General features: G+C 38.8%; 2 protein-coding genes across 2 annotated transcripts; one reads left to right on the forward strand and one right to left on the reverse strand.

Annotated features, from left to right (window-relative positions):
- Positions 1–1,197: 1,197 nt before the first annotated feature.
- On the reverse strand, positions 1,198–4,813 carry LOC111803961 (protein FATTY ACID EXPORT 1, chloroplastic). The gene is made up of 6 exons (XM_023688583.1): positions 4,518–4,813; positions 3,689–3,917; positions 2,130–2,294; positions 1,806–1,852; positions 1,685–1,725; positions 1,198–1,577 (listed from the first exon to the last, which is right to left on the reverse strand). Exons 1-6 carry the CDS (start codon positions 4,626–4,628, stop codon positions 1,487–1,489), a joined length of 684 nt encoding a protein of 227 aa, XP_023544351.1. The 5' UTR covers positions 4,629–4,813; the 3' UTR covers positions 1,198–1,486.
- An 821-nt stretch (positions 4,814–5,634) lies between these two features.
- On the forward strand, positions 5,635–13,959 carry LOC111803960 (DNA repair protein recA homolog 2, mitochondrial). The gene is made up of 8 exons (XM_023688582.1): positions 5,635–5,869; positions 7,050–7,110; positions 8,077–8,294; positions 9,497–9,584; positions 11,494–11,666; positions 11,891–12,037; positions 12,121–12,255; positions 13,250–13,959. The coding sequence occupies exons 1-8, from the start codon at positions 5,771–5,773 to the stop codon at positions 13,529–13,531; spliced, it is 1,203 nt and encodes a 400-aa protein (XP_023544350.1). The 5' UTR covers positions 5,635–5,770; the 3' UTR covers positions 13,532–13,959.
- The last annotated feature ends 43 nt before the right edge of the window (positions 13,960–14,002 follow it).

Below are 14,002 nucleotides of genomic sequence, written 5' to 3' on the forward strand. Positions count from 1 at the left end.
GAAAATAGGGATAGAGTTACCTCAGACTAACCTGAAAATAGGGTAACAGTTACCACCTCAGACTAACCTGAAATAACCTGAAAATAGGGATAGAGTTACCTCAGACTAACTTGAAAATAGGGTCACGATCCAATTCCCCAAAAAATAGAGTAAGCTGTGACATTTTTATAGTCAGAGTCTTATAGTCAGAGTCAAGTCGATCCAATGTGACATTTTTATAGTCAGAGTCTTATAGTCAGAGTCAAGTCGATCCAATTTTTATAGTCAGAGTCTTATAGTCAGAGTCAAGTCGATCCAATTCCCCGACTCTGCCAACCCAAATGCATACGTCATCCCGTAGGGATAACTGTCCTTTTGACTAGTACTATGTAGTCCTTTGGTTGGGTATTGTAGTCCTTTGGTTGGGTATTAGGGCCGCTCTCACTACCCGCCAAACCAACGCTTTATCCCTATATATCCATAAAAGTATTTGTTGCAAGAATAAATCATAAAATTTTATATGGATTTATGGTTTAGTCAAGTATTTTGCATTTGTAATAACTCAAACACATCGCTAGTAAATATTATCCGCTTGATCCGTTACAAATCGCCGTTATCCTCACGATTGTAAAACGCATCTATTAAGGAAAAGTTTTCACACCTTTATTAGGAATATCTCATTTCCTTCTCCAACCGATGTAGAATCTCACAATGAGTATCAACTAACTCTGTTCAAACCGCCACGAGAATACAAGAACGGAACGATGATTGATTAACTAACGAAGTAACCCACCAACACAATTAAACTAATATAAAAAGGCCTCAACCAAGTCTATGGCCATTGTGGCCAAGGAAGTTTAACTAGACAGGACAGCTTTTATCTCACCTAAAAGCCTAAAACTACATCCACTTTAGATAAATTTTCAACTCCCATGTAAAAAGGTTTGATTATCAAACTCCCTTAAATTATTATTACATACACGAACCTGCCATATGGGTCCACGACATCAGGTTAGAACATGTTAAAAGACTTAATTCACCTAATGACATCAATTAATCATCTAACTTAGTTTCAAATATTTTAAGTTGGCCAAACAATGGTCGTGCAACTTCAAATGCTTCTAGTAACATAAAATATATTTTAAAATTAACAATAAATTCAAGTTCAGTTCATCGAGAACCTATAAAGCAACTCAATTCATAAAATTTTCATCTATCAGAACTCAACCAAATCCAAATAAATTCGTAACTCAATCCAAACGTGAATTGATCAAGTTTTTCGAATTATCGAGTTTTTAGAACACTACAACCAGCTTGTATTGACATCATATTTGCAAACCTCACAGATGATGAAGTACAGAACATCCCCCCCTCCCCCCCAAGCTTTATTTCATATTTTACCATCCCAACAATAGAAAATAAGTCCTCTTTTCCCTCCTAACTCAACTCAACATGCTACACAACAAAGTAAACGTTTCCTAAATGTAATCAGTAGGATTCGAATTCATTAAGCAGCAGATGGAGAAGGCTTTAATTTTTTTGGTGGCGGGTTTCCCCCAGAAATTACCACATATAAGTAGAAGCACAGCATTGCAGCGCTGAGAGAAACAAAGCCAAAACAAGTTTGCGTTGGGAGAATTTGATTAATCTCAAGTAGAGTTAGCGAAGGAAGACATGTCAGTCAGAACTAGCAAAAAAAGTTTACCTGAGTGCAGCGTATAAGGCCGATGGAAACACGTTTTTGGTCTACAATCACGAAAATAGTATAATCACGACAATAATATCTAGTGACTCAGGTTGAATATTTATATGGATAAAGTGCATACCGATGAGTACGTCTGAAAACTATTCCAGAAAAACGAGGCGGTAAATACTGCAAAGATGGTAAGCACACAGTCAAATTCAGAACTTGAACATAACTTTTGTATTTCGAACAATTAAAACATGCTGTATGCATATATTATGTATACAACTAAAACGAGGTGGTATGAATGCACGAGCGTACAAGAAGACAGTCCACCAAGAGAGACCGAACAACTAACTACACGAAAAAAGGCTCCGAGGACCTAATTAAAACACATTATATTGCATGTCTGAAGCATATTTAGAGGGAGATGCAACTGACTTAAAAGAGTAACCAAATCAATTACCTGCTTGTCCAAGAATATATGGCAAACTGGACTTCCCCTGCCTCCAGATTTTCAAACTTAAAGTGCTCAGAGCCAGCAAAGCACCCCCAGAGATCAAACTGGTCAATGCAGACGGGTTTCTCGAAAATATTAAGCTAACAAGGCCACCACTTAGAACAATTCCACCTGTAATGAGTTCATAGTCANGGGGGGGGGGTAAGAACATGGCACCACTAGGTTGTATTCTTTCAAAGTGGAAGGCATGTTTTATTACACAGGAAGGGAAGGTTCTGAACTTAAGCGAACATACATAATAGATGTTGGATCTCTATTGCTTTAACGTCCTGATTTATCAGTTTATCGTTATTCCAATAAAAGAAACTGTCAGATACTATCATCTCCTTTTCCTTATTTAAAACCCTCTAATTCAATATCATTCCACAAAGATAACAAACGAGGAGAAACAGACTAAGTCACGCATATTCTCGACATTGCATTGAAACAGAACAGGACATCCTCTAGAGACTCTTAAAGTTTAACAAATACAAGAAAGAAATTATCAAATCATCCAGTACCCTAAAGAGAGTTTATAAGGCAATCTGTTCTGTATCAACACTGGTAAAAAAAAAATTCCAAAGATCAAAGCAGTAAACAAGAATAAGAACTAGTTAGGGCAATTCGAGACAACCAGCTTCCTGTCCCAACACAAATCCCACACACGAGATGATTACATCACACCTGCTATATAACTCTTAAATGTTACATTACCATTCCCACCTCTCCCTCCAGTAAACTTTCACAGCACAGACATAGGCCAATAAATTCACTAACACCCAAAAGCTTCATGGCACGGGGAAAGAAAGCAAACAGATTCAGCTTTCTAAAGGTTGTTAAGCAGAGAACATAGCTAATTAACAGTTTGGCAAATGGCATTTTGTTTTCTCCTTCAAGACCAATGCCCACCGGGTGAAGGGCATGCTGAGTCAAATTCTCTTACAATACCATTGACGAAGAAGTTTTCTTTCTTAAATTTATTCTGAATGAGAAAACAGGAAATGGGTACTGAAGAACTGAAATAATCCCTCACTATTTTATCTCTGTTTCAAGTTTTTGTTGAATGAGCTCCTTAAAGATTACTGTTTTATCAGAATACATTATGAAAATTAACCTCAACCAGCTGGTTATTTTCTGCATTCCATTCGTAATCCTCATGATCACATGACTCAAGTCATCTCAGTCATTCTAGAGCCACTAGGTCAAGGCATTTGGCGATCAAATCAACCATTCACATTTTAAACTGAATGAATGCATTTGTAGAACTGCTACTCGTTTCTTATAATAAATAAGTGATTGCAAAAAACTAAGGCTTTGATCAGGTTACAGTTTCTTAATAGCTACATTTAACACAATAAATCATCATTCAATGTAATGCATTTGAGAAACAATATTAGGAGGTGAGGAAGCACTTTTCCTCCTCCTCAAGTGAAAGACCAAGACCCCAACACAATGCAAGAAATAATGTTGCATTCTAACTGCTACAAGCAGCTAGCCTATCAATGACAAAAGAATGCAAAACTCACCGAAGGGAATGCCAAAACAGAAATCATGGATTTTTGCTGATCGTTTAGGCACAGTGCCAACGTCGTTCTCTACATTTCCAACATCAGACGACTCTTCAACACCAGGATATGAATTTGAGGTAACTTGAGATTCTGATGCATAAGTGGCATCGCTTAAAGTTGTCTTAGTCTGGGCATCAGCATCAGAAGTATTTGAAGCAGATCCTTCAAGGCTCATAACAATCGATAACTAAAAAAGGAAAACTCAAGTATCAGTTCAACCGATTATGCCACTTGATGCCCTCGTGTTTACCACCATTAACCTAAGCCATCACTTAAACACAGAACAAGAATTAAGCACTTTCAAGAAATCACCATTTCAAAACTTTAAAATCAAACGGGAACTATCCTATCTCTTGTCAATTAGAAGTTCGATCTAAGTTTACAAAATGTATAGATGAGTATCGATGAAAACTCTAACAAGGGAAGAAAGCGAAAACTAAATTCAAGCGGAGAAGCAATAAAATTCAAGCAGCAGCAAGAGCTTATTAGATTGAACGTAGTATTAAATCAGGTAATCGAAACATCAAAATCATTCAACCAAACTTGCAAAAGATACTGTATCTGAATTAAAACATTCAAGTAAAATATAACGAATTTAATATTAATTACCCGTCTTGAATGGATATAAATCAAATCCCAGACTTACAGAAAAAGTGTTCTGACCACTAATTCATAATAGCGAAACAGACTCATAACTCATCGAAATTCACAACAATTTCTTCAAATCTCGGATTCATAAAGTTGCCAAAAGAAATCAGAAACAAGAATACGGAAAAGAAACACAAACCTTAGGCAAGGAAAGAGAAGGGCGAGGAGCTAAGAATGAGCGGCGCTGTTGCAGGCGAAAGCCACGGTTGATGGCGAAGAAGCACGAAAACTGAGACGCCGTCGCCGCCATTTTAGATCGGAGCAAGGCTAGAAGAAGAATTAACAACAAAATCGAGCAATCAACGGAGTGAAAATTCAACAAGGAGGATCTGAGTTCCAATTGAATGTGACGAATCGAGTCGGAGGTTTAGAGGATTATACTTATTCGAAGAATCTGGATCGTCTCCACGTTTTACAGAAGACTGAACGAGTTGAATTCATATTAAAATTTTTAAAAAAGAAAATACCTTTTTTTTTTAATAATAATAAGCCTAAATTAATAAAAATGCTATTTTTAAGATTAATAATCTCTTTAATTTTTTTTAAATGACAAAAATAAATTATTACTACTATATTTCAAAAATAAAAAAACCCTTAAATTTTAAAAAAAATATGACATCTCGTAAATTATGTACAAATATTTTAATGTTATTTTAGAAAGTAGTAAAATAATTTTCGAAATTTTTTTAAGGGTATTATTGAAAGATAATTTAATGATATTTTTTAAAGTTAAAGAGTATTTTTAAAACTATTTTAAACGTTCACCAGCATAACAAAGTATGGACGGTAGTTTTGATTGGTTCACTTAAATTTTAAATTTTAATAAAAAAAAAAATAGTTTGTAACCGTTTTAAGAATAATTAGAGAATAAATAATAACAATAAAATAATTATGAATTAAATAAAAATAAAATGAATAGTGTTTTTTTTAAAAAATAATAATAAATTCGAGCAGTTTGGTTCAACTCATTTTAATTTTAGAACCATCTGATGAACCATCCCGAACTCAATCCAATCTAAATAAAGCTCGTAACTCAATCCAAACTGTACAAATTGAATTGGGTTGATCGGACTTTTCTGTCATCGGATTTTTTTTGGACTCCACTACTAATATTTAAAAAAAATGAAAAAAAAAATGATCTATTAAATAAATAAACAAAAATCCAAAATATTTTTTTTATTTTTTATTTTTGGGATTTTTGTATTAGAAATGTTTTATTTATTTAGAAATAAATTCATCTCATCATCTGAGTTTTTACAATGGGCTTGATTGAAGTAACCTCCACAAGCACTGAAATCAACAATGGAGCTTCTCCTCTGCAAAATCCCCAAGCGCCGAAGCTCTTAATCTTCAAACCCTAGCCCCAAACTCTCCTCATTAAGCTTTACGATCATGCCATTCTTCCTCGCACCTTCAGTCTTCCGTTCTTGCCGTCTCAAGCATTTTGAAGCAACGCGCCTTTCGTCTCTGTTCTACGCCATCCGCCGCCATGTATCTTTCCTTTTACTGCTTCTTTTACTTATATATTACTTCAGACCTTTGTCTTAAATTGATACTATTTGTTCTTGTTGGAATTTCAAGCTTTTTATTTCTGGGTTTTGTCTGTGGTGTCCTCTGGATTGAAATGAATTAGATATTGGCATAGAACGATAGTTGTTTTCTTGTGAATGTGAAAAGTGTGAGATCCTACATCGGTTGGAGAGCGGAACGAAACATTCTTTATAAAAGTGTGGAAATCTCTTCCTAGCCGATGCGTTTTAAGAGCTTTGAGAGGAAGTCCGAAAGGGAAAGCCCAAAGAGAACAATATATGCTAGTGGTGTGCTTAACCTGTTACAAATGGTATCAGCTAGACACTGGGTGAGGTGCTTGTGAGAACGTTGGGCTCCGAAGGGAGGTGGATTGTGAGATCCCACATCGATTGGAGAGAGGAACGAGGGCCAGTGAGGATGTTGGCCCCAAAAGGGGTGGATTGTGAGATCCCATATCGATTGGAGAGTGGAACAAGTGCCAGTGAGAACGTTGGGCCGCGAAGGGGGGTGGATTGTGAGATCTTGCATCGGTTGGAGAGGGGAATGAAGCATTCTTTATAAGGGTGTAGAAACCTCTTCCTGGTAGACGCGTTTTAAAGACCTTGAGAGGAAGTTCGAAAGGGAAAGCTCAAAGAGGACAATATCTACTAGTGGTGCGCTGGGGCTGTTACAAATGATATCAGAGCTAGACATTGGATGGTGTGCCAGCGAGAACGTTGGGCTCCAGAGGGGGGTGGATTGTGAAATCCCACATCGACTGGAGAGAGGAACAAGTGCCAGTGAGGACGCTGGGTCTCAAATCGGGTGGATTGTGAGATCTCACATCGGCTGGAGAGGGGAACAAAGCATTCTTTATAAGGGTGTGGAAACCTCTCCGTAGCAGACACGTTTTAAAAACCTTGACGGGAAGCCCGAAAGGAAAAGTCTAAAGAGGACAATATCTGCAAGCAAGGCGCTTCACTTGACTGTTACAAAAAGGAAAAGAGGAAAAGGAAGAAACGAAAGGATTTAGATATCATTTTTGGATAATGGGGCTTTTGAAAGTATTTTGTCTCTGTTTAGCTTTCAATTTAGTAAGATTTCATTGATGGGTTTTCCCAGTTTTGTGTTTCTTTTGTGACCCTTTTCACTTTTGTTACAGAAGGGAAGGAGAGATGTGCTCAGCTGCTTGGGTTTGGATGCTTGTCATTTTTCCTCACTAGGTAAGAGCGCCAGCCATCTCTTTCTTTGTAGCTCATTTGTAACGACTCTAGATTTCTAGTTACCTAGAGTCGTTACCGTCATCATAGTGTAACCATTTCTATGCGGAAATAGACGTTTAAACTTCTTTATAAGACATAAACTTCATGTTAAAACACAGTCAAGGACTTGCGTATTCGAAAACCTTTTTAATATGACACAACGATTAACTAAATGAAATAAATAAACATTTAAATTAAAAACATCTTATTCTAGCCTAAGTCTAAGAAAATAAATGCGACTACCCTATGCATGTGTCATGGTCTCGAATTGCGATACCGTTGTCGGCCGTACAAGAATGCTTTGTCTTTACCTGAAATAGAAGTAGCACGTGACTTGAGTATTTTAAGAAATACTCAGTGACTCACTATTGGGGATAAATGGAAACACATCCAATTTCATGAATGGGACTTATCATAACAGCCTATTTTCCTACGGCGGCCATCCTAACGAACAATTGGGATGTGTACTTAATTTTCATACACACGGTCCAAACGTGCGAGTATGGACCCACCAGTTGGTTCGCACACCTCCTAAGCCCCCTTTCTGGTCGGGCGAACATTCTCTGGTAGCTATTGATGTTGGACACCTATTAAGAATAGCGACCATCAGAGCAACATTATGATAACATAATGATCATTCTCCTGTCTCGTAGTGTACGCGTCCGTACTATCGTGAAGGATAAAGGGTATCCCCCAATGCATAAGCACACAATAATGCACAAGGCCTCTACATTTTTTCATTTCATTATCATTTAATACAATCCCGCTAGTGTCTTCCTTCATATCATATCAGCTTGCTTGTCATTTTTCCTCACTAGATAAAAGCATGAGCGATCTCTTTCTTTGTAGCTCATTAGTTATATAAGAGATGTCCAATTGACGGTTTCTGTTTACCTGATACACCTTAATTTGTGTTTATGGCTTTAGTTGATGTTTCGGAGTTCGAATGTGATAAGCTTAGTGATGATACTAGAACAACAGAGAAAGATGCTGCACTACGTTTGGCAGTCACTCAGCTTGCTGGTGAGTTTGGGAAGGAATCTATGTTGTGTTTGCAGAGGTTTTTCAGCTCCCGGAATGCACCTGTGATTTCTACTGGATCATTAAAGCTTGACCTTGCTCTTGGGATTGGAGGATTACCTAAGGTGAGTAATTGCAAGTTGAATTCTTCTTCTGCCTTATATTTGATTCATTCATGTACTTATGGAATTGGAATGTGTTTGCAGTTAAAGTTCGTGTCAGGTTGATTTGAACATAAACAGGTTGAACGGTCGTTACTTTGTATCGTCGTCATGTCTTATAGGAGAAGTTTGCTTATGTATGTTTTAAACCTTACCATAGTTGGGTTTGTTGCATGTTATTTAGTATCATATTTCATTTCTTCTTGTTGTTTCTTCAAGGGTGGGTTTGAGCGGCAATTATGTTGAGGATTGTCGGAATCCCACATTGCTAATTAAGAGAAAGATCATAGGTATATAAGTAAGGATTACTATCTCCATGTATGAGGTCTTTTGGGGAAACCGAAAGCAAAGCCATGTGAGCTTATGCTCAAAGTGGACAATATTATATCAATGTTGAGGGTTGTTGTTCCTAACATGGTATCAGACTCATGCTCTTATCTTAACTTAGTCATGTCAATAGATTTCTCAAGTGTTGAACAAGAAGTTGTGAGCCTCGATTATGTAGTTATAGTGTGACTCAGATGTCGAATAAAGTTGTGAGTCTCAAACGTGTAGTCATAGTGAAGATTCGTGCTAAGCTCTGTTGGACCCAGAGAAAAGGAGTCGTCCAGATAGTTTAGATGGACAGATGACTCTTTGAGGGGATGCTCAATGGTGGTTGTAGCCATAGTGAAAATTCGTGTTAGAGCTCTATTGGACCAATAATGTGCTCCAGATAAAAGGAGTCGTCTAGATAGTCTAGACGGACAAATGATGCTTTGAGAGGAGGCTCAATGGTGGGTGTAGCTATAGTGAAGATTCGTGCTAGAGCTCTATTAGACCAGCAACGTGCTCCAGAGAAAAGGTGTCGTCCTGATAGTGCTAGACAAATAGATGACTGTTTAAGGGGGGCTCAATGGTGTACTTTGTTCGAGCGAAGGATTGTTGGAGTCCCACATTGACTAATTAAGCGGAAGATCATATGTATATAAGTAAGGGACACTATCTCTATTGGTACGAGACCTTTTGGGGAAACCAAAAGCAAAACCATGAGAGCCTATGCTCGAACAATTATGTAGTTTCAGCATGATTCAGTTCTAAGTCGTATGATTATTTATAAAGTACATAATGCATACTTATGAAAGTTCGCAAAAGCATTGTTTGTGAGCACTCTACTTGCTATGCAGGGAAGAATAGTTGAACTTTATGGGCAAGAAGCTTCTGGAAAGACAACATTGGCGCTCCATATCATTAAGGAGGCTCAGAAACTTGGAGGTATCTGTTGGTTTTACCTTTTTTTTTGGATCAGAATGATAACTGCCTGTTGATAATTCTGACAAGTTGTTTAGTTTAAAATATTTTGTTCAAGATGAAACCCATTTGGTTTAGTATCAACCTGGATTTTTATACTGTCCTTTTTTTCATGCTCGTTGTTCGTTTTTATCCAATCTCATAACATATCGAAACTACTTGTTGGATCATGGATTGTTATTGTTGAGAATTATTGAAAAGAGTAGTCCCACAGAGGAAGATCTTGGGTTTGTAAGGTAAGGAACACTATCTCCCTTGGTATGAGGCCTTTTGGGGAAACCAAAAACAAAACCATGAGAGCTTATGCTCAAAGTGGACAATATCATACCATTGTGGAGGTTCGTGATTCCTAACATGGTATCAAAGTCATGCCCTTAACTTAACCATATTAATAAAATCCTCAAATGTTGAATAAAGACACTGTAAGCCTCGAAGGGGTAGTAAAAAAAGACTCAAGTGTCAACCAAATGGTGTACTTTGTTTGAGGGCTTTAGAGAAAGGAGTTGAGCCTCGATTAAGGGAAGGTTGTTTGAGAGCTCCATAGGCCTCAGGGGAGACTCTATGGTGTACTTTGTTCGAGGGGAGGATTGTTGAGGATTATTGAGGATTATTGAAAAGAGTAGTCCCACATTGGCTAGTTAAGAGGAAGATCATGGGTCTATAAGTAAGGAACACTATCTTCATTGACATGAGGCTTTTTGGGGAAACTAAAAGCAAAACCATGAGAGCTTATGCTCAAAGTGGACAATATCATACCATTGTGGAGGCTCGTGATTCCTAACCGTTATTGCTCACCTTCAAATTCAAGTCTTGACGTCTATTATTTATTACTATTTTTATGAATGAACTGTGAATGTTGTAATGAATTATGGAGATAAGATGGTATTATTTTCCAAAATATGATTTCTTGTTGGCTACGAGTGCCAGCCATTTCATGTGTAAATGCCTGCATTTCTGGAATTTACCAATGATATCTATTCATACTCATGAAAAACTTGCGAGCAATCTCTATTGGGCATCCTTGACATGCGAAATTTTTTGAAATGTGGCGAGTCAATGATTCGCCAATATGACGGTCAAAAACACACGTGCATAATTATATTTCTTTTGTGCAACGTGTACCACAAGGCCATATGTCCTAGCCTGTGAGATCCCATGTTGGTCGGGAGGGAGATGAAGCATTCCTTATAAGGGTGTGGAAACCTCTACCTAGTAGACTGTTTTAAAACCTTGAGGAGAAACCCAGAAGGGAAAGCCCAAAGAGGACAATATCTACTAACGGTGGACTTGGGCTGTTACAAATGGTATTAGAGCCAGACACCGAGTGGTGTGCCAGCGGGGACATTGGGCCCCCGAGTGGATTGTGAGATCCCACATCGATTGGAGAGGGGAACGAAGCATTCGTTATAAGGGTGCGGGAACCTCTCCCTAGTAGTTGCATTTTAAAATCGTGAGGCTGACGGCGATACGTAACGGGTCAAAGCAGACAATATCTGCTAGCGGTGGACTTGGACTGTTACAAATGGTAACAGAGCTAGACACCGAGCGGTGTGCCAGCGAGGACACTAAGCTAGATACCGAATGGTGTACCAGCGAGGACGCTAGGACCCCAAGGGGGGTGGATTGTGAGATCCCACATCGGTTGGAGAAGGAAACAAAGTATTCCTTATAAGGGTGTAGAAATCTCTCCCTAATAGACGTGTTTTAAAACCTTGAGGGGAAGCGTAGAAGGGAAAGTCAAAAGAGGACAATATCTGTTAGCGGTGGACTTGGTCTGTTACATAGCCATACCAAGTTTCGTGGAATTTATCGATAGATTTTTGGTTTCTTTGTTTCATTGTCATCTTTTGCTTATTGATTTTCCCCTGGGCAGGATATTGTGCATATTTTGACGCAGAGAATGCAATGGACATGTCACTTGCTGAAGCAATGGGTATAAACGTAGATAATCTTCTTATTTCACCTCCAGATACTGCTGAAAATTTGTTGTGTGCCGTTGATACGTTAGTTAAAAGTGGATCGGTCGACGTAATCGTGGTTGATAGCGTAAGACTACCTTGCCCTCATGTATTGTATTACCTATCTCAAAACGTCTGATTTAGTTATGGTTCTGCCATGATCTTCGTTTTATATGCCAAAATTCCGAGGACCGATAGCGATATATTCGGTAACTATGTCATTTGTCATATGCTTCTATTCTTAGGACTCGTGGACTAGTTTTATATTATCGAGTCTTCGATAGTCCGCTGATGCTTTCATTGGAACTGCAGGTAGCTGCACTTGTTCCACAAAGTGAACTCGATGCTTTGATTGGCAGTCCACAGAAAGACGTTCAATCTCGAGTGATGACCCGAGCGCTGAGGAAAATACATTATTCCCTGAGCCTATCTCAAACTCTGATTGTTTTTATTAATCAGGTTGGAACTAAGTTGCAAAAGTTCTTCCTCATATTGTCAGTATAAGAAATAGTGTTTCACTATGCAGCATTATCGTCTTACAGGTTAGATCGAGCGGAGGGGCTCGGGGTGGTTTTGGACAGATGAACGAGGTAACCTGTGGTGGGAATGCCTTGCAATTCTATGCAGCAGTCAGATTGAGGCTTTTGAGAAGGGGATTACTGAAGAGTGACGATAAGGTACGCTTCATCTCGTAGTTGCTAGCCGTGATTCGTTGTAATAGTCCAAGCCCACCGCTAGTAGATATTGTCTGTTTTGGTCTGTTACGTATCGCCGTCAGCCTCACGGTTTTAAAACGCGTCTACTAGGGAGAGGTTTCCACCCCCTTATAAGGAATGTTTCGTTCTCCTCTCCAACCAATGTGGGATCTCACAATCCATCCTCCTTGAGGCCCTAACGTCCTCGCTGGCACACCGTTTGGTGTTTGGCTCAGCGTCCTAGCTGGCATACCGCTCGGTGTCTAGCTCTATTATCATTTGTAACAGTCCAAGCTCACCGCTAGCATATATGGTCTGCTTTGGCCCGTTATGTATCGCCGTCAGCCTAACAGTTTTAAAACGCGTCTACTAGGGAGAGCAAGCTCAACGCTAGCAGATATGGTCTGCTTTGACCCGTTATGTATCACCGTCAGCCTAACGGTTTTAAAACGTGTCTACTAGGGAGAGGTTTCCACACCCTTATAAGGAATGCTTTGTTCCCCTCTTCAACCAATGTGGGATCTCACAATCCACCCTCCTCAGGGGCCAGCTTCCTCGTTGGCACACTTCTCGGTGTCTGGCTCTGTTACCATTTGTAACCGTTCAAGCCTACCTCTAACAGATATTGTTTGTTTTGGCCCGTTACACATTGTCATAAGCCTCACGGTTTTAAAATCCGTCTACTAGGGAGAGGTTTTCACACCCTTATAAGGAATGTTTCGTTCCCCTCTCCAACCAACGTGAAATCTCACATTCGTTAACACAGTTTTATTGATTATTTACAACATAACTTCATTTTTGGATTGTATACTTTAGACCTCTCCAACCAATGTGGGATCTCACATTCGTTAGAACGCGTCTACTAGTCATTTAATTTTTGCAGCATTTTGCGTTAATACCAAACCCGAGAAGACTTTAGACCTCTGGTTTTTCATGTATGGAATGCTTTCTTAAATCCAACCATGGTTTGTTCTAGGTCACGGGTCTTGCGGTCGCTGTGCAAGTGGTGAAAAATAAGTTAGCAACGTCGATGAAAACGGCAGAACTCGGGATACGCTTTGGGAAAGGCTTATGCTGTGAATCTGAGGTTTTGGAATTGGGTTGTGAGCATGGAGTTATTCTTAAAGATGGAAACAACTTTCGTATAGAAGGGAGGATTTGCAGCAGCAAGCATGAAGCACACCAATATCTTATGGAAAATGAAGATGTTCTTTGTAAGGTGGTTGAGATCTTAAGAAACCAATTATTTGTACAATAGTAGAGTTCTTCACCCCTTGATGATTTCCTTGAATTATGGCTTTGCGATTCTGTTCTTGGTCGTTTACGATAACCCGAGCAAGTGAAGAGTCATTGGAGAAGTTGAAAGTCTTTAGAGGCTTCTCGTTGAGAACTGACAGAAGGAAGAGAGCAACCGTGTAATCCATAGCTTGCTTTGATTAGCTGACGAGGCGGGCTCGGAGAGGTCATTGTCGGTGCCATTAGCCTACGATGGTTGGCATTTTGTTTCGAGTAGCGGGTGCGTTCTTACCGTTTTCAAGTCGAGCAGAAAGCAAGATTTTGGCTTCGTTATTGATTCAACATAACTACAATTTTCAGGTATTTGTATGATTATAGAGTAAAAAGATAATATTTTGATTGATATTATTGAAATTTAAAAGGAAATGTCCAACGATATTAATGAGATAGTAAAAATGATGGTGTTAATATAACACATGCGGAAGCAATTTGG

Source organism: Cucurbita pepo, chromosome LG10 (genome assembly GCF_002806865.2).
Source record: "Cucurbita pepo subsp. pepo cultivar mu-cu-16 chromosome LG10, ASM280686v2, whole genome shotgun sequence".
NCBI lineage: Eukaryota > Viridiplantae > Streptophyta > Magnoliopsida > Cucurbitales > Cucurbitaceae > Cucurbita > Cucurbita pepo.

What these genes read in the sequence shown, in the direction of transcription:
- LOC111803961 (XM_023688583.1), bottom strand. Translation starts at nt 4,628, where the DNA reads ATGGCGGCGACGGCGTCTCAGTTTTCGTGCTTCTTCGCCATCAACCGT. An exon ending in CTGTTTTGGCATTCCCTTCG is followed by an intron (nt 2,295 to 3,688) that starts GTGAGTTTTGCA and finishes AACTCATTACAG; the next exon opens with GTGGAATTGTTCTAAGTGGT. An exon ending in GCCTTATACGCTGCACTCAG is followed by an intron (nt 1,578 to 1,684) that starts GTAAACTTTTTT and finishes TGTTTCTCTCAG; the next exon opens with CGCTGCAATGCTGTGCTTCT.
- LOC111803960 (XM_023688582.1), top strand. Translation starts at nt 5,771, where the DNA reads ATGCCATTCTTCCTCGCACCTTCAGTCTTCCGTTCTTGCCGTCTCAAG. An exon ending in TCTACGCCATCCGCCGCCAT is followed by an intron (nt 5,870 to 7,049) that starts GTATCTTTCCTT and finishes CTTTTGTTACAG; the next exon opens with AAGGGAAGGAGAGATGTGCT. An exon ending in TGATTGTTTTTATTAATCAG is followed by an intron (nt 12,038 to 12,120) that starts GTTGGAACTAAG and finishes ATCGTCTTACAG; the next exon opens with GTTAGATCGAGCGGAGGGGC.